Source organism: Capricornis sumatraensis, chromosome 14 (assembly GCF_032405125.1).
Source record: "Capricornis sumatraensis isolate serow.1 chromosome 14, serow.2, whole genome shotgun sequence".
Lineage (NCBI taxonomy): Eukaryota > Metazoa > Chordata > Mammalia > Artiodactyla > Bovidae > Capricornis > Capricornis sumatraensis.
In genome coordinates this window covers 15,472,620-15,495,596 of record NC_091082.1, presented here as the reverse complement: position 1 = coordinate 15,495,596, position 22,977 = coordinate 15,472,620, and the positions used below count along the sequence as shown (strand labels likewise).

The 22,977-nt window shown below is 48.5% G+C and overlaps 1 protein-coding gene across 1 annotated transcript in view; it reads left to right on the top strand.

The window, feature by feature from the left end:
• Positions 1-22,977, top strand: part of LOC138090711 (plasma membrane calcium-transporting ATPase 4-like) — a 109,008-nt gene that overhangs the window by 69,483 nt on the left and 16,548 nt on the right. Inside the window, 13 exon segments of the mRNA XM_068986408.1 lie at positions 5,436-5,505; positions 9,656-9,730; positions 9,733-9,912; positions 10,390-10,515; positions 10,969-11,177; positions 11,257-11,329; positions 13,932-14,146; positions 14,486-14,728; positions 15,223-15,464; positions 16,382-16,613; positions 17,715-17,894; positions 18,582-18,669; positions 19,277-19,383. Coding sequence (XP_068842509.1) covers positions 5,436-5,505; positions 9,656-9,730; positions 9,733-9,912; positions 10,390-10,515; positions 10,969-11,177; positions 11,257-11,329; positions 13,932-14,146; positions 14,486-14,728; positions 15,223-15,464; positions 16,382-16,613; positions 17,715-17,894; positions 18,582-18,669; positions 19,277-19,383 — 2,040 coding nt within the window.

Sequence of the window (22,977 nt, the reverse complement as noted above, 5' to 3'; positions counted from 1 at the left end):
ACAGAAAGACACACCCCTGGACAAAGCTGTCCACCAAGGGCAGGCTTTGGGATCGAGAGTGAGGAAAGGGCCATTCTCTTCTCAATCCGTTGCGGGGGACGACCCGTAAAGGGTTAAATCCTGGGAGCTGCTCCGCAGGTATGCGGAGCCTTAGGCATTGTCCTAAGCTCCCTGTCCCGCCACCCTCAAGAATTCTTGTAGCCCTTAAGGCTCCAGGTCGTCTTGCTCCAGGATGTCTTGTTCCTGCAACATGTCCTAAAAGATAGATTATCTTATACATGTGTCATAAAAGATAGATCATCTTATTAAATTCTGTACACAATGGTAGGGGTCTGGTGATTGTATTTTGAGACTAAAGAATAAACTTGTACATGTCTTAAGTCACGTACTTTACCCTATAAATACCGTGGCCTAATAAAAAAAGGCATCAGACATAGTGGGTCTGATCCTCTCAACCCCATCTTTTCTCTCTCTCTTATTTTTCCACGCGGGGACGCTCCGTTCTCTCCCTTTGCAGGTGCGACTCTTGCTTGTGCTGGCCGCGGCAGGTGGCGCCCAACGTGGGGCCCGAGATCGACAGCTTCTCCTCGCCACTGCTCATATTAAGTCGAAAAGAGTGAGTATATAAGTATACTAGCGACTATCAAGGAAGGAGCAGTAAGGTATATCGTTGAGAGTATAAATATGGGACAGACGCATAGTCGTCAACTCTTTGTACATATGCTATCTGTAATGTTAAAACACCGGGGAATTACTATTTCTAAACCTAAATTAATCAATTTTCTTTCATTTATTGAAGAAGTTTGTCCTTGGTTCCCCAGAGAAGGCACGGTAAGCTTAGAGACGTGGAAAAAGGTAGGGGAACAAATTCGGACTCATTATACTTTACATGGCCCTAAAAAGGTTCCTGTAGAAACTTTATCCTTTTGGACACTAATTCGTGATTGCTTGGACTTTGATAATGATGAATTAAAACGTTTAGGAAATTTATTAAAACAGGAAGAAAATCCTCTTCATGTTCCTGATTCGGAGCCCAAGTATGCTGTTCCCAAGGAAATTAAAGGTGACCCTCCGTTTTGTAACTTATCGCGTCCGCCAGAAAATGATGATTCACTTTCCTCCACAGATGAGGCAGAATTAGATGAAGAGGCTGCTAAATACCATCAAGAAGATTGGGGTTTTTTGGCACAAGAAAAAGGGGGCGTCAACATCTAAAGATGATTTGGTTGAATGTTTAAAAAATCTCACTGTTGCTTTACAGAACTCAGGAATCAAGCTTCCTAGTAACAACTCAAAATCTCCTTCTGCTCCGCCTCTCCCCCCTGCCTATGCTCCTTCCGTAGTTGCTGGTCTCGATCCCCCTCCGGGGCCTCCTCCTCCGCCATCTAAAAATGTGTCTCCGCTACAAAAGGCATTGAGACAAGCACAACGACTTGGTGAGGTTGTCTCCGATTTTTCTCTTGCTTTTCCTGTCTTTGAACATAATAACCAGCGTTTCTATGAAGCGCTGCCTTTCAAGCAATTGAAAGAGTTAAAGATTGCTTGCTCACAATACGGTCCTACCGCTCCATTCACTGTTGCTATGATAAAAAGTTTGGGTACTCAGAATCTACCCCCAAATGATTGGAAACAAATAGCTAGAGCTTGTCTTTCGGGGGGAGATTATTTATTATGGAAATCTAAATATGTTGAACAGTGTGCTCGTATAGCCGATGTTAATCGGCAGCAAGGTATACAAACCTCCTATGAAATGTTGATTGGTAAAGGCGCTTTCCAGGCTACTAATACTCAACTTGATTTCTTACCTGGTGCATATGCACAAATATCAAATGCAGCCCGACAGGCATAAAAAAAAAAAAAACTCCCTAGCTCCAGTACTAAGACAAAAGATCTTTCAAAGGTCCGACAGGGACCTGATGAGCCTTATCAGGACTTCGTGGCACGACTCTTAGATACTATAGGTAAGATAATGTCAGATAAAAAGGCTGGGATGGTATTAGCAAAACAATTGGCTTTTAAAAACGCTAACTCTGCCTGTCAAGCTGCTTTACGACCTTGTAAAAAGAAGGGAGATCTGTCTGATTATATTCGCATTTGTGCTGACATTGGACCCTCCTATATGCAAGGCATTGCTATGGCAGCGGCATTACAAGGAAAAAGCATTAAAGAGGTACTTTTTCAGCAACAAGCCAATATCTCCTTTTATGGTCTTACTACGCAATATCCTATGTGCTTTTCTTATCAATTACAGCATCCTCACTGTATACAGGTGTCAGCTGATATATCCTATCCTCGAGTGACTATTTCTGGCATTGATAAAAAAAACCGGAAAAAAATCGCACCGTGACGAAACTGGACCTCTCGACATTCCGTTTTGTGACAAACATCTAAGCATCCGCATGGGAATAGACACTCCTTGGACTTTATGTCGAGCCCGGGTTGCGTCGGTGTACAACATCAACAATGCCAATACCACTTTTTTATGGGATTGGGCACCTGGGGGAAAGCCTGATTTTCCTGAATATCGAGGACAGCATCCACCCATTCTCTCTGTAAACACTGCTCAGATATTTCAAACAGAACTGTGGAAACTTTTTGCTGCTTTTGGTCATGGCAATAGTCTATATTTACAACCCAATATCAGTGGGAGTAAATATGGTAATGTAGGAGTTACGGGATTTTTATATCCCCGAGCTTGTGTCCCTTACCCATTTATGTTGATACAAGGCCATGTAAAAATAACATTGTCATTGAATATTTATCATTTAAATTGTTCTAATTGCATACTTACTAATTGCATAAGAGGTGTTGCAAAAGGAGAACAAGTTTTAATAGTAAAACAACCTGCTTTTGTAATGTTACCTGTTAAAATAACTGAAGCTTGGTATGACGAGACTGCTTTAAAATTGCTACAACGCATTAACACGGCTCTTAACTGCACTAAAAAAAGTGTGAGCCTGATTGTTCTGGGTATAGTATCTTTAATCACCCTTATAGCAACTGCTGTTACTGCTTCTGTATCTCTAGCACAATCCATTCAAGCTGCTCATACTGTAGATTCCTTGTCATATAATGTTACTAAAGTAATAAAAACACAAGAAGATATAGATAAAAAAATAAAAGATAGATTGTCAGCTTTATATGATGTGGTTAGAGTTCTAGGAAAACAAGTTCAGAGCATTAGCTTTCGCATAAAAATTCAATGTCATGCTAATTATAAATGGATTTGTGTTACAAAAAAGGCTTATAATACATCTGACTTTCCTTGGGATAAGGTGAAAAAACATCTACAAAAAATTTGGTTTAATACTAATGTCTCTCTAGATTTATTGCAATTACATAATAAAATTCTTGATATTAAAAATTCTCCTAAAGCTACTTTAAATGTTGCTGATGCTGTTAACAATTTTGTACAAAATTTATTTTCTAACTTCCCTAGCTTGCATTCACTGTGGCAAAGCATAATTGCTGTGGGCGCGATTTTGACTGTTGTGCTTATCGTGATTTGTCTGGCTCCTTGTCTTATTCGTAGTATTGTTAAAAAAGTTTTACATGTCAAAATTCTGATACATAAAAACATGTTGCAACATCGACATCTTATGGAGCTTTTAAAAAAATAAAGAGAGGGGAGATGCGGGGGACGACCCGTAAAGGGTTAAATCCTGGGAGCTGCTCCGCAGGTATGCGGAGCCTTAGGCATTGTCCTAAGCTCCCTGTCCCGCCACCCTCAAGAATTCTTGTAGCCCTTAAGGCTCCAGGTCGTCTTGCTCCAGGATGTCTTGTTCCTGCAACATGTCCTAAAAGATAGATTATCTTATACATGTGTCATAAAAGATAGATCATCTTATTAAATTCTGTACACAATGGTAGGGGTCTGGTGATTATATTTTGAGACTAAAGAATAACCTTGTACATGTCTTAAGTCATGTACTTTACCCTATAAATACCGTGGCCTAATAAAAAAAGGCATCAGACATAGTGGGTCTGATCCTCTCAACCCCATCTTTTCTCTCTCTCTTATTTTTCCACGCGGGGACGCTCCGTTCTCTCCCTTTGCAGGTGCGACTCTTGCTTGTGCTGGCCGCGGCAATCCGTCACCTCTTGCTGTGACTTTAGGGGAGCTGCCTTCCCTCTAGGGGCAGGAAGGCCACAGGCACAGAGCGCGTCTCCAAGCTGCGGCTGTGAGAAGCGGGAGATGCAGAAGCAGGAAATGCTCTGACCCCTGAGAGCAGTGGCAGCGGCTTAGCACAGGAGCTGGCTGAAGCCTTTCAGTCCTCGTGTTGACTTTCAGCTGCTCTTCCCTCCTGGTTTCCCTTGTGGCTCAGACAGTAAAGCATCTGCCTGCCGTGGAGGAGACCCGGGTTCAGTCCCTGGGTCGGGAAGATCCCCTGGAGGAGGGCATGGCGACCCACTCCACTATTCTTGTCTGGAGAATCCCATGGACAGAGGAGCCTGGTGGGCTACAGTCCATGGGGTCACAAAGAGTCAAACACGACTGGGTGACCAACACTTTCATTTCTCTTTTACCCCCTAATCCAGGGTTTTAAGGTAGGACTTGAAAGATATTCTGATGTCTGTTCTCATGAACCAAATAGGATTGGCTTCTAAGCAACCCAGAGAAACCTCTCCCTGGTACTGTCTGTGCAGCAGAAGATTCTGCTCTCCCCTTGGCAAGGTGTCATCAACCACACAGCTGGGAAGTCCCTCCTGATGTCGGACCTGGCCGCACCCTCTCTGCGCTGGCTCTGATAAGGGGTGCCTCTGCGGACAAACCTCGGCCTCCATGGGGAAGCCGGCGCGGCCCTTCCCTCCTTCCTGCTGGAGCCAGGCCACGAGGGGCTGGGCTGCCACTCCTCCTCCCCCCAAGCCTCGGCCGGTGCGGCTCAGAGCAGACATAGATTTTCCACCGCCACCCATTCTGTCTCCTCCAGCCGGGCAGGGGCCCTGTGAGTCCCCAGCCTGGGGTGCGGGCGGTGACTTCCCAGGCTGACATTCTTGTCCCCTTTCCCAGCTCATGTGCTAAATCTGGCTGAGGACCAGAGGTACTCCCGGTTTGGGTGAGACTTTTTGTCAGACACGGTTTCTGCTCATTTTCTTGATGTATTTCTAGGGGAAACCCCTTTCCAGTTTCCCGCATTCTCTTGCTGCCAAGTCCTCCTTCCCCACTTTGGGAAGCGGTGTACTTGAGAAGCAGCTGTGAAGATGAGGGAGTAAAACCCCCTTCTGGCCTGGGCAAGTATTTATGTGAAATCACAGCTGCTGAGATCAAGGCCTGAGAGCCTCTAGGGGGCTGGAAGAATTGGAATGGAAAGGCCCACACTGGGGGTTGGTGGAGCTCCCAGTCCCACATGGTTCTCCTGTGGGATCCTGCATGTCAGAGAGGATTCATTCCCAAGGCCACCCGCTAGCAGCCCCACACTGCCCCTCCCTGCCAGAGGATCCTGGGGCCATTTGGTTTCTTAGGGGGACTTTTAAGAGCTGAGGGTGACAAGGTGGAGCAGAGAGGTGAGAGAAAATGCAAAAAGGGAGTAAATGTGTGACTTTGAGAGCATCTAGGTAAGAGCAAGGCCTGACCTCTTTTGTTTTCCATAATGTGTCTTGTTTTGTTTGCTCGGGTCCAAAATAAGGCCAATAATGAAACTTTTATTGAATATAAAATTCATAGGTTGGACTGTTAGACCTGGTGTCACCATCCCTGAGGACAGCAAAAAGACAGAACTAATTGACGTCAACTGTAAATAGAGTAGGAACAAGACTGATTTGTCTAGAGGTGCAGAGAAAAGCGGCGAGTGGGCCCGCCCTGAGGTAACTGAAGAAGGCTGACCCACCATTCCTGTTTGCCTGGAGCTGAGGGGTTGTCCCAGGAGATGGGTGCTTCAGTGATGAAATCTGGAAAGTCCTAGGCCAATTAGGAAAGGTTAGTCACAGCAAAATGGAGCCTCAGCTGAGCACAGCTGCCTCCATGCCCTCTGTGTGAGAGCTGGAATCCAGCTGCTTCTTGTGGAGCAGCTACAGACTGCCACGTACTTACTTGAGAAGGTACCAAACCTGTCTAGGCCTCAGTTTGCTTGTATGTGACACGGGCTTAATAGCCGCTGCCACACAGGGCCTTGCAGCTTCGGTGAGAAGACACAAATGTGCCTGGCACAACTGCCATCACTTCAGTGTTCACAGTAATACCTATTTCTCATGCAGTTCATTCAACGAATTTGTGTACATGTCAGGCACTGCTTTAGACCTAAGGAACAAAGACAAAAACCCTGGCCTTGTCGAGGGAGATAAACAAATGTAGAACAAATGTATCAAATAACCTATTCCAGGAGAAGACCTGTAGAGGGAAACAGTTGAGCAGGCCAAGCAGATCCCAGGTGCTGGGACAGAGACATCCACGTGAAATACGTTGCTTAGGGTTAGGGCCTTTGTCCAAAGACCTGAAGGAAGTGAAAGGACAAGCCCTAACTACGGAAGGGAAATCTGAGAAAGAAAACAGCATGCGCAGGGACCCTGCAATGGAAACGTGTCTGGTGCACACAGAGAATCGCAGGAAGGCTAGCTTGGCGGGATCTCGGTGAACAAGGCGGAAATGGGAGCACTCCACAGGTGGGGAACTGGGTGCTCACGAAGGGGGCCTATGTAAAAGGGCAGATGGGTGCCATGGGGGGTTGGAAGAGACCATTCTGGACCGAGAAGAGACCGAGGGCAGAAAGCTAAGGCTGGAAGCAGCAGGCCTGTGGGACAGTCACCATGTCCAGCTGAGAGACGGCCAGGGCTTAAAGCAGCACGCGAGCAGTGGGAGATGAGAAGTGAGGGCGACCTGGATATATTTTGAAGGTAGAGATGATGGGTTTTCTGACTAAATGGGTATTGTAGATAAGAGAGGAGTCAAGGATGATTGTGAGGCATTAATATGAGAACAGAGTCGGGCAGGGTTACCTCGGTGGAAGTGAAAGTGTTAGTCGCTCAGTCGTGTCCAGCTCTTTGCGACCCCATGGACGGTAGCCCACCAGGCTCCGCTGTCCATGGGATTCACCAGGCAGGAATACTGGAGTGGGTTGCCATTCTCTTCTCCAGGGGATCTTCCCAACCCAGGGATCAGACCCAGGTCTCCTGCATTGCAGACAGATTCTTTAGCATCTGAGCCACCAGGGAAGCTCTTTTAGCTAAACTGGTGTTGAGTCTTTTGCCCTTTTGGCCTTCATTGAACTATTGGCATGTGATAACCTTCTGATTCTGATGTCTTGATCTGCCCTCATGGTCGTCTGCTCACCCTTCTTATGGAGGGAATAGCATCTCCTCCCTTTACGTCATAAATCCTGCTTTCTTAAGAAACATCCCAGCTAGATTAACAAGCTATCAGAACTCCTGTTTCTCAAGGGCAGGCCTAGCCGTCCAGCAGTTCCAAGTTGGCACACGTGTTATCTCAGGTCCCTGGGAGAAACACCCCGCACGGCCCTGTTCCCTAGCAGCTCTGCCTCTGCCCGCCTGGGGATCACGATGCCCTGCCCAGGGACACTCCTTTCCCAGGCTCTGGCGTTTCTTGCCTGCTGAGAACCGACCACTCAGAGTGGTGGGGGCAAGAGAGCCTCTGGCAAGCAGCCCATGTTGCTTCTAGTGCTTCGGCCAACCCCGCCGCCCACCCATTCCCCTGCAGAGCTCTGCTGTGCCTCTCAGCTCTCTAGCCAGGGTCCTGCTCTTGGCCCCAAGGAGGCAAGAGGCCCTGGATAAGAGCATCAGGCGCCACTTCCTGAACCAGCTTCCTGCTTCTCTCTGCTGAGCGCTAGCAGGTGGGAGGAAGAGGTCTCCAGTCCCCACTCCGCGATCGTGGGTGCCAGTTCACACCCCTGCTTTATCTCCAGGCAGGGTGCCCAGGTAGATTTCGATACCTCTCCTGATGGTTTTTGTCTTTAGGATGGAGGAATGGACCCTGCAACAGTACTCCCTTGGGTACAGATTTTCCCATTTTCAAAATCCCTGTCTGAATGTCTTCCTTAGTTCTAACCCAACTCTCTTTGCCGTTTAAAGTCAGGCCCTTGGGTTGTATTCAGTGGAGACAGAAGTCTGCCGCCCGCTGTGTCCTCCTCCCCCCAGCGGAGCAGCCCTTCAGTGTGAAGAGGTGTGAGGTCCTCGGCATCAGTAGCCCGTCCTTGCCTTGCAGCTTCCAGGCATCTCCTCGTCCCGTGCCTCTGGGTAAAGCTGTGTTAAGTGTTTCCATCCTCTGATTCTAACCCTCCTCACTGCTGACCTTTTCTCAAGACAAAGGTTGCCTCACCCTGCGTGTGGGGAACCCGTCAAGCAGTACAGGCAACACATCCCAATCCAATGGAGAAATGGTTAGTTGTTGTTTTGTAGGACGACAGAAAATGACACTTCAGAATGCCGATTTTTTTTTTGGTCAGCTCACGAGGCTCCCACTTACCGAGCTTTCTCACCTTTCCAGTTTCCTTCACGTGCAAACGACCGTAGAATGGTCAACGTAAGTTCTTCACCAACTTCTTGTTTAGGTGTAAGAGGATCGGCTTCAGTGATGGCTCTCAGTTGGTCGTTGTCAGCTTCTGGTGGCCGGTCGCTACATTCCTCATCTTCAAGGCTCTCATTTCCCTGTTGAACCACCACTGCCCTGCACGTTCATTAGCAGTTCCTGTACCAGATGTTATTGATGTTGCAAGTCGTCTTCACTGCTTTACGACCCATTTTGAGAATGGCATTCTATCATGTATACTATCATGTAAGAATTGAATCGCCAGTCTATGTCTTGACGCAGGATACAGCATGCTTGGGGCTGGTGCATGGGGATGACCCACAGAGATGTTATGGGGAGGGAGGTGGGAGGGGGGTTCATGTTTGGGAACACATGTAAGAATTAAGATTTTAAAATTAAAAAAAAAAAAGAAAGAAAGAAAATCACTCGCATTTCCTTCTTGTCTAACATCATTCCCGTAGTCTTAGTATAAAATAAACAGCAAGAAATGTCTTTAGCAAAGAAAAAAAAAAAAAAAATAAAGAAATGCACATTAAAATGATGTATAACATAATCACGTTTATTAAGAACATATTCCAGTAGCAAATGGCAAATTTCAACAATGCAAAAGCTGCAATTACTTTTCCACCAACCTAATAGCTTAAGTGTTGTGTGTGTGCCCGCCCCCGACCCCATTATCTGAGTGGGTTCTGCAAAGGAAACTGAAAAATAACTAGTAAGCTATTCTTCCAACACATCCTGATTCCAGGGTCATCCCCACCTTTCCCAGTAAATCCTATTCAGAATGTTATGAATCCTCTGCCCTCACTAAACCAACAAGACAGTGTACCCCAAAGTTCCCCCGTGCCCACGCTGGGCGTCACGGGAAATAGCAGTGGGAGCTGCCATGCTGGGGGTCGTAAGGCCTCTATATGCGTCTTGCCTGTGGTTTTCATTGACATGTTCCATGCTGTTTAGTCATATGCCTTTTTTGGGTAAACATAAGTAGTTAGATTGGTGACGAGATGATGCCCGATCCTGCCATCGTCTGCTATGCTCAGGATAGCTATTTTACCCGAGCTTTCTGTTCTTCTCTTCCCCTGGCTTTCTGTTCTGGGGAGTTACGGGAGCACAACCTCCATTTTTAATGTCAGCAAAGGCCCCTCGGTGACCCCTTCTCTCCTTTCCCTGGGCTAGAGTGTGGTCTAGCCGTCAGTAGCCCAGAGGACGAAGGGGAGGCGGAAGCTGGCTGGATTGAGGGCGCAGACATCTTATCTCGGTGATCATCGTCGTGCTCGTGACTGCCTTCAATGACTGGAGCAAGGAGAAGCAATTCCAGGGGCTGCAGAACCGCATCGAAAAGGAGCAGAAGTTCTCCGTTATCTGGAATGGGCACATTATTCAGCTCCCTGTGGCTGAGATTGTCATGGGTGACATTGCCCAAATCAAATACAGTGAGAGCTCTGGGGTTCTTTTCTCTTTTAGCTGTTTCTTACACCTCTGCCACCCTCCCTATCAGAGGGCTAGGTCCTTTGGCATAAGGGGGCTGGGAATTGCTGAGGACCCAAAAAGATAAGACCCCAAATTGTGTTAGCTTCTAGGTTAGACTTTAAGGAGGTTATGGAAAAGAAATTCGAAGAAAGCAGTAACTGACCCTGCCAAAGACGTCAGACTGTACCCTGTGTGTCTTAGGCTACAAGTAGGTAACATTCAGGCCATGGGAAGGTGTTTGGGGATCAGGAACCGTTTGAATTTATAATACCCAGAGCAGAGTTTTATTGCAGGTTGTCAGATCTGAAGGTGTCTTTCAGAGGTTCTCCAGGCTCTCCCGGGCTGTCGCCTGCAGATGGAGGCCCGGGAGCAGCCCTGAGTTGAGGCCGGACGGTCCTCACCTGCCCTCTCCCTGTCGCCCCTTCACTGCCGTGTGCTAGGTGACCTGCTGCCTGCAGACGGGATCCTGATCCAGGGCAACGACCTCAAGACTGACGAGAGCTCTCTGACGGGGGAATCGGACCATGTCAAGAAGTCCTTGGAGAGGGACCCCATGCTGCTCTCCAGTGAGGCCCTGACGACACCAGCCCCCAGCCCCCTCCCCGCAGACACAGCCATAGAGACCGGTCCAGGCCTTGCCCCGTCTTCCGATCGTGCCCCGACTCCTGCCCCAAGGCTCAGCGGGGGCTGTAGCGTGTCAGTGGGTTGAATACAAGGATATTGAGCCACCTAACAGAGGTTGTCCATGGAGCAGATGCTACAGGAGCCTTCGAAGGGCTCTGCTGGCTGGAGTGGGTGGTGGGAAAGGAGCCTTACCCCAAAGCCATTACACACATTGTTCTTACCCCCCGGGTTGCTTGCTCTTGATCTTTGCCTACTATCTGCCACGTATAACGCCATGCATAGGAGGGGAAGGTAGAGGGACTGCTTTCTTCCAAGTTTGTGTTCACACCAAAGGATGGCCAGGTATTTAAATTAAAAAAAGGAAAAACTCTTCTCCCATCTTCTTTCTCATATAGGGACCCATGTAATGGAAGGTTCTGGACGAATGGTAGTGACTGCTGTGGGTATCAACTCTCAGACTGGAATAATTTTTACCCTCTTGGGAGCCAGTGAGGGGGAAGAGGAAGAAAAGAAGAAGAAAGGTAAGGGGCTTTCAGAAGAGCCTCACCCCTCCCATCCCCACGGACAGACTAGGAGAGGGAGCGGGTCTGCAGTGGAACACCTAGTTGGCAGACTCTGCAGGATGATGACAGATCTCCAAAACCCCTTGTTTAGCTGACGGTTTCATCCCTGACTGCCCACAGTGCCCTAATGAAAACCGGATCCGGCTCTGCTCTGCGGTCAGGTTGCACTGGTTCCTGCGTTTACTGGTGGACTGTAAGAGAATGAGGTGAAAGGCCTGTGCAAACGGGCCGGCAGTGTGCTCTTGCTCCAGCCCTCGCCACTTTCTTCCTCAGACACGGGGGGTTATACGAACCATCAAGGCTAAGGGAAAACTATCCAGGAGAAGAAACTGGTTTCCTGCTGGAACTGTGAGCAGGAAGAGAGATACAGCCAGAAGGGTGGGAACAGAGAGGGAATGTCTGCCTCAAAGTTAGCCCTGTCTTTGCCATTCACTTGTTCCTGAAAACGAGAACAAAAGAGAAGTGAAAAGCAAAGAAGAGGAAAGATATGCCCATTTGAATGCAGAGTTCCAAAGAATAGCAAGGAGAGATAAGAAAGCCTTCCTCAGCAATCAATGCAAAGAAATAGAGGAAAAGAATACAATGGGAAAGACTAGAGATCTCTTCAAGAAAATTAGAGATACCAAGGAAACATGTCATGCAAAGATGGGCTCAATAAAGGACAGAAATGATATGGACCTAACAGAAGCAGAAGATGTTAAGAAGAGGTGGCTAGAATACACAGAAGAACTGTACAAAAAAGATCTTCACGACCCAGATAACCACGATGGTGTGATCACTCACCTAGAACCAGACATCCTGGGATGTGAAGTCAAGTGGGCCTTAGGAAGCATCACTATGAACAAAGCTAGTGGAGGTGATAGAATTCCAGTTGAGCTCTTTCAAATCCTGAAAGATGCTGCTGTGAACGTGCTGCACTCAATATGCCAGCAAATTTGGAAAACTCAGCAGTGGCCACAGGACTGGAAAAGGTCAGTTTTCATTCCAATCTCAAAGAAAGACAATGCCAAAGAATGCTCAAACTACCGCACAGTTGCACTCATCTCACATGCTAGTAAAGTAATGCTCAAAATTCTCCAAGCTAGGCTTCAGCAATACGTGAACTGTGAACTTCCTGATGTTCAAGCTGGTTTTAGAAAAGGTAGAGGAACCAGAAATCTTGCCAGCATCCGCTGGACCATGGAAAAAGCAAGAGCGTTCCAGAAAAACATTTATTTCTGCTTTATTGACTATGCCAAAGCCTTTGACTGTGTGGATCACAATAAACTGTGGAAAATTCTGAAAGAGATGGGAATACCAGACCATCTGACCTGCCTGTTGAGAAACCTATATGCAAGCCAGGAAGCAACAGTTAGAACTGGACATGGAACAAGAGACTGGTTCCAAATAGGAAAAGGAGTACATCAAGGCTATATACTGTCACCCTGCTTATTTAGCTTATATGCAGAGTACATCATGTGAAACACTGGGCTTGAACAAGCACAAGCTGGAATCAAGATTGCTCGGAGAAATATCAGTAACCTCAGAGTCTGGCACACAGGTTTGAAGCATTAAACACTTCCTGCCTAAGGCCTCCTGCTGTGCTCCTAATCCCCACCTTATTCTTTAGGGAGAACAGGCCACTGAGGGCTGTCACTGGTCTCTGTGTACTTCCCACATCAAGCGAGGCCAAGGACCAGAAGGAAGCAAGGGAATGCACTACCCTGAGAGTGAAGGCCTTCCTAAAGTTTGCACTCTCGCTCGATGCCTTGCTTGTCCTGACCCTGAATATGCCTTCACTGAAATAATCACCTCTAGCCTTGCTCTGATTTCCCTGACTCACTGGGCCCTCGGGAAAAGCAAAGATACGAATCAGAAAGCAGAACTCTTCCCAGATCTTGTGCCACAGGTAGACACAGGTGCCCAAGTACTGATCCCCCAGCTCTCAGAGCAGCCAGGCGATAGGTACGGCAGCTGGAGCCCCCAGGCCAGTTGTTTGCTGACCCAGAGCTTGTTCTTCCATTGTAGGATGTATAGGGTGAGCAGCTGTCGCAGTTTGCTGGAGACCTTCTCAGTTCTGGCACTGAAAGTCCCACAGCCCAGGAAACTGCTCAGTCTCAGACAGGCCAGGGTGTGGTCCCCCTCTGGTGTGCCACACCAACACCTCCCTGTGCCTTCGTCTCCTCATAAAAGAGGATGATAGTAGTAACTTATCTCGCAGGGTTGTTGTGAGGATTCATGAGTTACTCCCTGGAAGTGCTTGCCTGGCCCATGGTAAGCACTGCCCCAACAGTTGCCATTGCTGTTGTCTTCTCTCTGTGCCAGGTCAGGAGACAGGCTGGGAGGCGCTCTTCTGAGGGTTAGTTATGTAGGTGTTGTGCTAACACCACAGGGCGTCGCTGTGAACACATTGTGAATTGCCTGGCGTTCTCAGTCCACTAGAGAAAAAGTCAATAAATTGCTAGGAAAGAGGCAACGGTAGTCACTACGTCATGATTTGTCAGAAGATAGTAGCTCTGAGATAGAATCTTAAAATGCTGCTTTTGGAAAACTGTACCAACCCCCTTATTTATAAATGAGGAAATAGGCTCAGAGAGGGGTCAAGACCAGTCCAAAGCCATGAGTCAAGTTGGTACAGCACCAAAACTAATACCCATGTCTTTAGAATGCAAAATCATGTCTTTCGCCTACACCGTAATGAACAAGTACCAGAGACTAGCTAGGGCCTTGGGGTATGACCAGATAGATATCCGTCTCCAGTTAGGGCCCTAGGAATGCCCTCAAGCCTGGGTTCACGTGATTTGTTTCCTGGACAGGTCTGATCATGTCTGCAATCACAGTTCTCATCCTGATTCTCTACTTTGTGATCGACAACTTTGCGATCCAGTGCAGACCGTGGCTGGCCGAGTGTACCCCCGTCTACGTCCAGTACTTTGTCAAGTTCTTCATCATTGGCGTCACAGTGCTGGTGGTGGCTGTGCCTGAGGGGCTGCCCTTGGCCGTCACCATCTCCCTTGCCTATTCTGTAAAGGTGAGGCTGGGGTGAGGCTCTGCTCTTTGAGAACACAGACCAGAGGGAGGGGCGCCAAACAGCTCTGCTGAAAGGACGGCCACTTTGTCTTCATAAACTCTGGGTGATGCCTTCCAGGAGCACAAGCTGCTGGCACTTTGGAAGGACCACCTGGATCAGTTGCATCAACGTTTACCTAAGCCAGTAGCATCTTAAGAGGGTTTACAAAAATGGTATCTTGCATTTTTGTATGGGAGCAGGAAATGAAATGCGGAGAGTTGCTGGCTAGAAAATGGCCTTTGACCTGTGTTTTGGAGAGCACAGCTGGCCCTCTGCAGTCTCATCTGTTCTCCTTTGTAGAAAATGATGAAAGACAATAATCTGGTGCGGCACTTGGACGCTTGTGAGACCATGGGCAACGCCACAGCCATCTGCTCGGACAAGACGGGCACGCTGACCATGAACCGCATGAGTGTGGTGCAGGCTTACATTGGAGACAGTCATTACCAACAGATCCCAAGCCCTGATGACCTTGTGCCCACGGTCCTGGACCTTATTGTCAATGGCATTTCCATCAACAGTGCCTACACCTCTAAGATTCTGGTAAGCTCTTCTTTTGCCAGGACACTTAAAATGGGTAGTTGGAAGGAACCATTGATTTTTCTCCCGTTTATTCTGCCTGAATTGCCATCCCAGTTCCCATTTCCCGCTCCCCAGTGAACGTGTTTGGGATGAGACTAGGGAATAATCCGTGAAAGTAGATTGGGAGATGGGGTGGGGGAGTGAGGCAGGTAGGAATCTGTGGCTGTGCAATCACCATGGAAAGGCAGTATCTCTAAAAAGAGGCCTCATGCTGATAGCAGAATTGAGCTTATCACGGGTAAATCACTTAGTTTCTGGAAGCTAAGAGAGAGTGTTAGAGGTACCAGCACCAGCCCCACAGCATCTAAAAAGACCCCAGGCCCCGGGTGGCTCCGGGGCCAGGTCACCACAGCCCACAGCCCCCTGGGCCCGGGCACACTTGCAAAAGCCCCCTGAGGGAGCCCTCCCCTGGCTGGCCCCTTGCCCAGCCAGCCCACCAGTGCCTTTCTTTGCAGCCTCCAGAGAAGGAGGGTGGCCTGCCCCGGCAGGTGGGCAACAAGACCGAGTGCGCCCTGCTGGGCTTCGTCTCGGACCTGAAGCAGGATTACCACGCCGTGCGCAGCGAGGTGCCCGAGGAGAAGCTCTACAAGGTGTACACCTTCAACTCGGTGCGCAAGTCCATGAGCACAGTCATTGAGAGGCCGGGCGGCGGCTACCGCATGTACAGCAAGGGCGCCTCCGAGATCATCCTGCGCAAGTGAGCCCCCCAGCTTCTTCCCCCAGGGTCCCCACCTCAGGGAGGTCTGGGTGTCAGCCCCATGCTGAGCCACCCAGATAATAGCGGACCCTCCTTCCGGGTGTAACATCATGACAAAATCTGAGCTTGGCTTTTATGTACTTTGGATACTATACTTACACTTCACAGCTCGAGGCAGATGCTGTCACTATCCCTGTTTTACAGATGAGGAAACAGAGGTGTAGTGAAGTTCAGTAACTTGCTAGAGGTGATGCAACTGACAGTGGTCTAGGCAGGGTTCAGACCTGGGCAATCCATGCTTCCATTTCCTATTCTGAAGAGATGATACCCACTTATCTCACAGGGTTACTCTCATTAAATGATTCAGTGTATGAAAAACGCCTTGCACATAGTAAGCACTAGAAATGTTAGTTCTGTGTTCCTTTTCCTTTTCATTCTCAGTTCTGATCACAGGAAGTTGCATAATCAAAGTGGCTAGATGATCCATAGCGCGTTAAAGGTTGACCTATGTAGATACAGGGCCAGTAGCTAAAACCCAGTGCCCCAGCATGGGTTTAGCGCCACCATGGGTGACACTCTGTCATTGCCCACACCCTCTGGCCTGAGTCCTCTAGAGACTGGGGATTGAGAATGTCTCTCTACCACTGAGAAGCTCAAAAGAGTAGGCGACCCACGAATGGCTCTCGGTGTTGCATTCCCAGAGGAGCAGGAGCAGGTGACAGGGGAGAGCGACACGCTCTGTCCACCTACCAGCCACCCCACCCTGGGTACAGGGGCTCAGCTCTAGGTGATGAGTGGAGATTTACAGCCACATGGTAGTGTCCTTAGGAGTCATGCAGAGTGGTCGGTGTCTGTAATGTGTGGAAGCACACTGGGCGGGAGGCGGGGTGCTGTGTTCTGACTGTGTGCCTTCCCAGGTGCAATCGAATCCTGGACAAAAAGGGGGAGGCCATGCCATTCAAGAATAAGGACCGAGATGAGATGGTCCGCACCGTCATCGAGCCCATGGCCTGTGAGGGGCTGCGGACTCTGTGCATTGCTTACCGGGATTTCAATGATGGAGAGCCCCCATGGGACAATGAGAGCGAGATCCTCACTGAGCTGACCTGTATCGCAGTGGTGGGCATCGAGGACCCTGTGCGCCCGGAGGTGAGGCTCTGACTTGGGAACAGGGCTGGGAAGCATGAAGGGGAGTCTCCCAGCGGCCACGGCCCCTGCACTGGCCCGCTGTGACCTAATGAGCAACCATGCAGGAGTCACGGGAACTGCGGGACCAGCTCCGTTTCTAGCTGTAGGAAACTTAGGCAAGTCACCTAACTGCTTCTCATTTGCCGGGATACATGTTTCTGTGCTTCCTGCTTCACAGAACTACTGTAGCTTACTGAACTAATACAAAGTGGCAGTCCCACTTCCTGTGGTTCATGCCATCTATGGGGTGAGAAGCATAGGTTTTACTGGGCTAATAACAGTTTGGCACTTAAGAATAGTGAGGAGATGGAATTAACTGAGACACCAACTTGGGCTCTAGTCACGTCCCTTCAATCAACACGTCTTGTCAGGCACCCGTAGAGTAGCTCCACACTACTCTCAACTTTTGGAGGCATGACGGGGTGTCATGCAATTGGGAAACTTAAAAGAACTGATGTGGTTGGAGTATGTGCCAGGGGTGGAAGGTAGTTAAAACTTCTGCTGGAAAGGAAGGCAGTGGTAAAATCTCAAAAGGTCCAGCGTGCCCTGCTGAGAGATCTAGACTGTGAGTGAGAGAAGGAGCCTTGACGCCTGGCTCCCGAGGCAGAGCTCCCCTTCTGCTCGTGGTGCGTGCATTCATGCCAAGTCACTCAGTCGTGTCTGACTGTGCCCCTGTGGACTGTAGCCCGCCAGGCTCCTCTGTCCATGGGATTCTCCAGGCAAGAATCCTGGAGTGGGCTGCCATGCCCTCCTCCAGGGAATCTTCCCGACCCAGGGATCAAACCTATGCCTCCTGCATTGGCAGGCGGGTTCTTTACCACTGGCGCCACCTGGGAAGCCCTCAACTCATGGTGCAATAAGGCAAATTCAAATGTGAGTTTCATGGGTAGGAGAGAAGTAAGGTGGCACCAAGCAATACAAAGCTGACCAGACTTGGCTTTCGCCACGTGGTTCTACTTTCAGGGTGCCTCTCCTGTCCACAGTGAGTGACAGCTGAGCAGAAGCCGATGGCCAGGCCTCGCCGCCCCCAGCTCTCCTCTCCGCTTGTTTCACTCTCCGCAGGTGCCAGACGCCATTGCCAAGTGCAAGTGAGCGGGCATCACTGTCAGGATGGTGACAGGGGACAACATCAACACAGCCCGTGCCATCGCCACCAAGTGCGGCATCGTGACACCCGGGGACGACTCTCTGTGCTTAGAAGGCAAAGAATTCAATCGCCTCATCCGCAACGAGAAGGGCGAGGTGAGCTTTAGGTGGTGGGAATCAGAGCCTCCTCCTTCATTAGGGGAAGGCTGATGCATGTGTAAGGCATCCAGGACAGGTGGGAGAAAGTAGATGATTTTTAAATTAAAATCTATTCATAGTGAGACGTGCCTTTTGCCAAAGCTGCTCAGACGGTAAAATTGGGAACTTTTTATTCTCACTGTATTCATTCACAAGCTACCTTGGAGACTCACTTTTCACATCTCCCCATTTTCTCCAGTCGTGGGATGATTTTCCCGGATTTTCCTCTACCCCGCCCTTCCTGTGCCACTGCCCTGTGACTGGCAGGGGCTCGGGCTGGGGACAGGGTATGATCTGGGTGTGGGAAGGCCACAGCTTCTGGTCTAAGTAGAGATCGAAGCGAAGACCTCAGAGGCACTACTTCAGCCAACAGCGAAGGGTCCCACCTTCCGTCTCGGGTCTCAAAACTAGGGGGTTGGCTCCCAGGGAGGGAATCGGGAGGAAAAGGAGACAAGCAGGGCCTGAACGGTCAGCGTCCGTGAACCCGCCCTCGGAGCCGAGCTGGCTGCTTCGCCTCCGCTGGAGGCCAGGGTCACGCTCCTGGAGGGCCCTGGGACACGAGCTGCCCCGGGAGCTTGGCGCGTGTGGAGACTTTCCTGGCAGCTGCTCTGAGCTTGACTGACCCGGGTGTGTCTGCTGCTGCAGGTGGAGCAGGAGAAGCTGAACGAGATCTGGCCTAAGCTCCGAGTGCTGGCGCGGTCTTCCCCCACTGACAAGCACACGCTGGTGAAAGGTGAGGTCGGCTCCTGAGCAGGTGCCTGGGATAGAGGAAGGCAGACCAGGGCGAGCACAGATACAGAACCAAAGCCAAAGCAACTCTCCATCCTGAATAGCTCATGGGAAGAACATGCAGGTTAGCAAACATCTGAGCACCTGGTGAGTATAAGCTATATGATGAAGTCGTTTTTAAACATTATCATATCTTGTTTGTCGATAGTACTGGGAATTAGGCAATACAGGTTAAGCTCTTCCCATTCTGCAAAAAAGAAGGTTTAAGGCCAGATGACATGTAACTTATCCGGATTGCCCAGCTGGTAAATGGAAGTGTTATCGTTCAGCCTCTGGGTCTCTGCCTTCAAATCGTGCAGTGCTTTTTCGACTGCATAATAGCTGTCTTGATGTACCGGACAGGATATCCAATGAGGTCAGGCTTTCTTGGCTTAGATTGCTACCTGTGAAACAGTTTACTGCCGTTTGGTGACGCTATGAAACCTCCAGCATAGGGAAAAAGGAAAGAGCGTAAAAAGGGAGTAGTGACAGGGATTAGAGAGGGAGACCAAAAGAGCATCTTTTGTGGGAAAGCGGGCCCCGACCTCACTGTGGTGCGCCTGTCTCCCCAGGCATCATCGACAGCACTGTCGGGGACCAGCGACAGGTGGTGGCTGTCACCGGTGACGGCACCAATGACGGGCCGGCTCTGAAGAAAGCAGACGTTGGTTTTGCCATGGTAAGCAGCTCAGCGTAGCATCTCTCTCTGCCTGCAAGCTGCCTGCGCCAGAAGGAAGCCCAGACAGGCTCTGGTACCTTTCTGCTTCCTGGACCTTCGTAGCCCGCTTTGTGCTCTTTTCTCTAACTCCATCTCACCTGCCTGCCTGGCCAATAATAATAGATCTAATGAGGGACTCATGAAGTATGAAGACAGGGAAGTCATGAGGTTTCATTACCCAGGAAAACAAGACAAACTGAAACTTACCCATGAATATGATCATATTGTCTGCCTAGGCACACTATAGAAGATTCACATTCCATAGGAAAGTGTTTATTCTGTAGTTAGCACTGTTCATCACTCTGTTTATGAGGCCAGGAGCATCAGAGTCACTTAGAAAGTTCATTTAAAATCACATATGTCAAGGTTCGACAGTCAGCTATCTTGATTCAGTAGCATCTGGGCCAGGTCCCCAGAATGTATGTTGTTGTTCAGTTGCTAAATTACGTACGACTCTTTGCGACCCCTTGGAGTTTGCTCAAACTCTTGTTCATCGAATCGGTGATGCCATCCGACCGTCTCATCCTCTGTCGTCCCCTTCTCCTCCTGCCCTCAGTCTTTCCCAGAATCACGGTCTTTTCCAATGAGTCAGCTCTTCACATCAGGTGGCCAAAGTATTGAAGCTTCACCTTCAGCATCAGCCCTTCCAATGAATATTCAGGGTTGATTTCCTTTAGGATGGATTTGTTTGATCTCCTTGCTGTCCAAGGGACTCTCAAGAGTCTTCTCCAACACCGCAATTTGAAAACATTAATTCTTCGGAACTCAGCCTTCTTTATGGTCCAGTCTCACATCCATACATGTCCGCTGGAAAAACCGTAGCTTCGACTAGATGGTCCTTTATTGGCCAAGTAATGTCTCTGCATTTTAATACGCTGTCTAGGTTGGTCATAGCTTTTCTTTCAAGGAGTACGCATCTTTTAATTTCGTGGCTACAGTCACCATCCGCAGTGATTTTGGAGCCCAAACAGAAATCTGTAGGTGTTTCTAAATAGGTACACTTGTTGATTCTAATGCTCAGGGACACTTAGAAGCCCTCAGATAGCAAAGTACATTCTCACATTCAAGTAGGTAATGATTGGAAGCTTCCCATACATTTTGAACTGTTGGTGATTTTTAAGCAGTAGAAGGTGATTCAAGAAGAAATCTATCTTTAGGGTGCTCTCTTTACCCAGAAAACAAAATTTAAAAGTTTTTATCCTAGGGAAATTCAAGAACATACAAGAATACAATAGTTTATTGAATCCCCGGGTACCTATTACCCAGAATAAATCTTGCTGGGTGGGCCAGTGTTGGCCCACACATACACATTTCCCCTTCTCCAGCTGGATTACTCCGAAACATTCCCAAGATGTTATATCATTTCATCCAGTATGTGTCTCTGGAAGAGAACTATGTATCAATAAAATATATTTAAAAGAACCGTATGCCATTGTCTCACAGCAATATTGATTCCTTGCTGCTGCTGCTGCTGCTGCTGCTGCTGCTGCTGCTGCTGCTGCTGCTAAGTCGCTTCAGTCGTGTCTGACTCTGTGCGACCCCATACACGGCAGCCCACCAGGCTCCCCTGTCCCTGGGATTCTCCAGGCAATAACACTGGAATGGGTTGCCATTTCCCATTCCAATGCATGAAAGTGAAGAGTGAAAGTGAAGTCGCTCAGTCGTGTCCGACTCTTAGCAACCCCATGGACTGCAGCCTACCAGGCTCCTCGGTCCATGGGATTTTCCAGGCAAGAACACTGGAGCGGGTTGCCATTTCCTTCTCCAGATTCCTTGCTATCATTAGCTATCTAGTCCGTGTTCACATTTCTCTTCATAAGATTTTTGTTTTCCTAAATTATTTGTCCAAATCGGAATCCAAACAAGATCCATACACTGCGGTTGGTTGATATATCTCTTAAATGTATGAATCTATAATAGCAGTTCCTGAAGTGTGCTCTTCCGCCTCCGCCTGGAAACCTACAGAAATGCAGATGTTTTAAGGCCTTGCCCCAGATCTACCGAGTGAGAAACCTTGCAGTGGGGCCCAGCACTCCGTGCTTGAACAGGCCCTCTGGGTGATCCTCACGCACCCTAAAGTTTGAGAACCACTGACCCCACAGGACCTATGTGTCAGGGGTTCCCAAGACCACCCTTCACATTTGTGGATTCACTGGAAGGGCGCAGGGGATGCGGCCTCCAGCTGTACTCATGGCTAAGATTTAATCCACTGGTATACTAAGAATCTAGTAAAACAGAGTCACAGACAGGGTCTGGAATCCACATGCAGGCTTGCTATGATTGCTCCCTGCTGTGAGGGGGTCAAAAAGAGCACCTGCTTTCCCTAGCAACGAAAATGTAGCAATGCAAGTGATGTTTCTGCCCAGAGAGATGCATCAGAGACTTGGCACCCTAGAGTTCTATTAAGGTTGGCCATATAAGCACCATCAACCCTGCATATGCTAAGATTCCAGACTCCTAGAAGGAAGCAGGTTTTCAATGGAAAATAAAAAATTAGTGAATCGCTAACTGATTTTCAGTTAATGTTGACTGAGCACATTCTGAGAGCCAAGTTACCAGATGCTAACCAAGTGCCAGCCTTGCAAACAGACCTTTCACAAGATAGCAGTCTCAACCATGCTGTGTTAGTTCTTTTCTGCACAAGCCCTTGGATCTTTTTCCCTAGCTATTTAATTTTGAAGGAAACGGTTTGTTTTCCTATGTAGGATATACCACGTCATGGATTTTGTTGATTATATCCCTATGTCCTTTAAAGTGCCCTTGTATTTCCTATAAAGTAGTATTTAGTTCTATGAGCAGTCAGATTCTACACCCCATCTTTCACTAAGGGCTGCAATATGACAATGTTCTGATTTTCTTTCTTTATTAACTTGAATACTTCTATAAAAAGAAAATTACCTTCATCAACTCTTTGGTTCAGCTCCTATGTGAAAGATAGGTTAAATGCTTGATTTTTCTCCACTATTTACCAGTTCCCAAAGCAGTGAGTTGATTTTTGGGGGATCCTCCAAAGTTGTCCAATGAACCTCATGTGAAGAGTTGACTCATTCGAAAAGACTCTGATACTGGGAGGGATTGGGGGCAGGAGGAGAAGGGGATGACAGAGGATGAGATGGCTGGATGGCCTCACCAACTCAATGGATGTGAGTTTGAGTGAACTCCTGGAGTTGGTGATGGACAGCGAGGCCTGGCGTGCTGCAATTCATGGGGTCGCAGAGTCGGACACAACTGAGCTCCTGAACTGAACTGAACTGAAATTACTAAAAGTTAATTGTTTTTTAAAATATCATTATGAGCTCATATTCTTTTAAATATATGTGATATGTTTCCGCCCATTGCCCGTATTGTCATTTTGATGCTCACACTGGCCCACCATTAGCCTCTCCCGCTCTGCTGAGCACTGTGAGTGTGACCTCAGCTCTCTGTGGAATAGCGCTCTCGGCCTCTTGCATGGTGAGATGTTCTACATCCGTTGTGCATGTTTCTAGTCCTAGATCTAGAATCATCCACTTTTCAGAGGAGTTCTGTGTTGCTTTAGTGAGAAATGGCATTTAG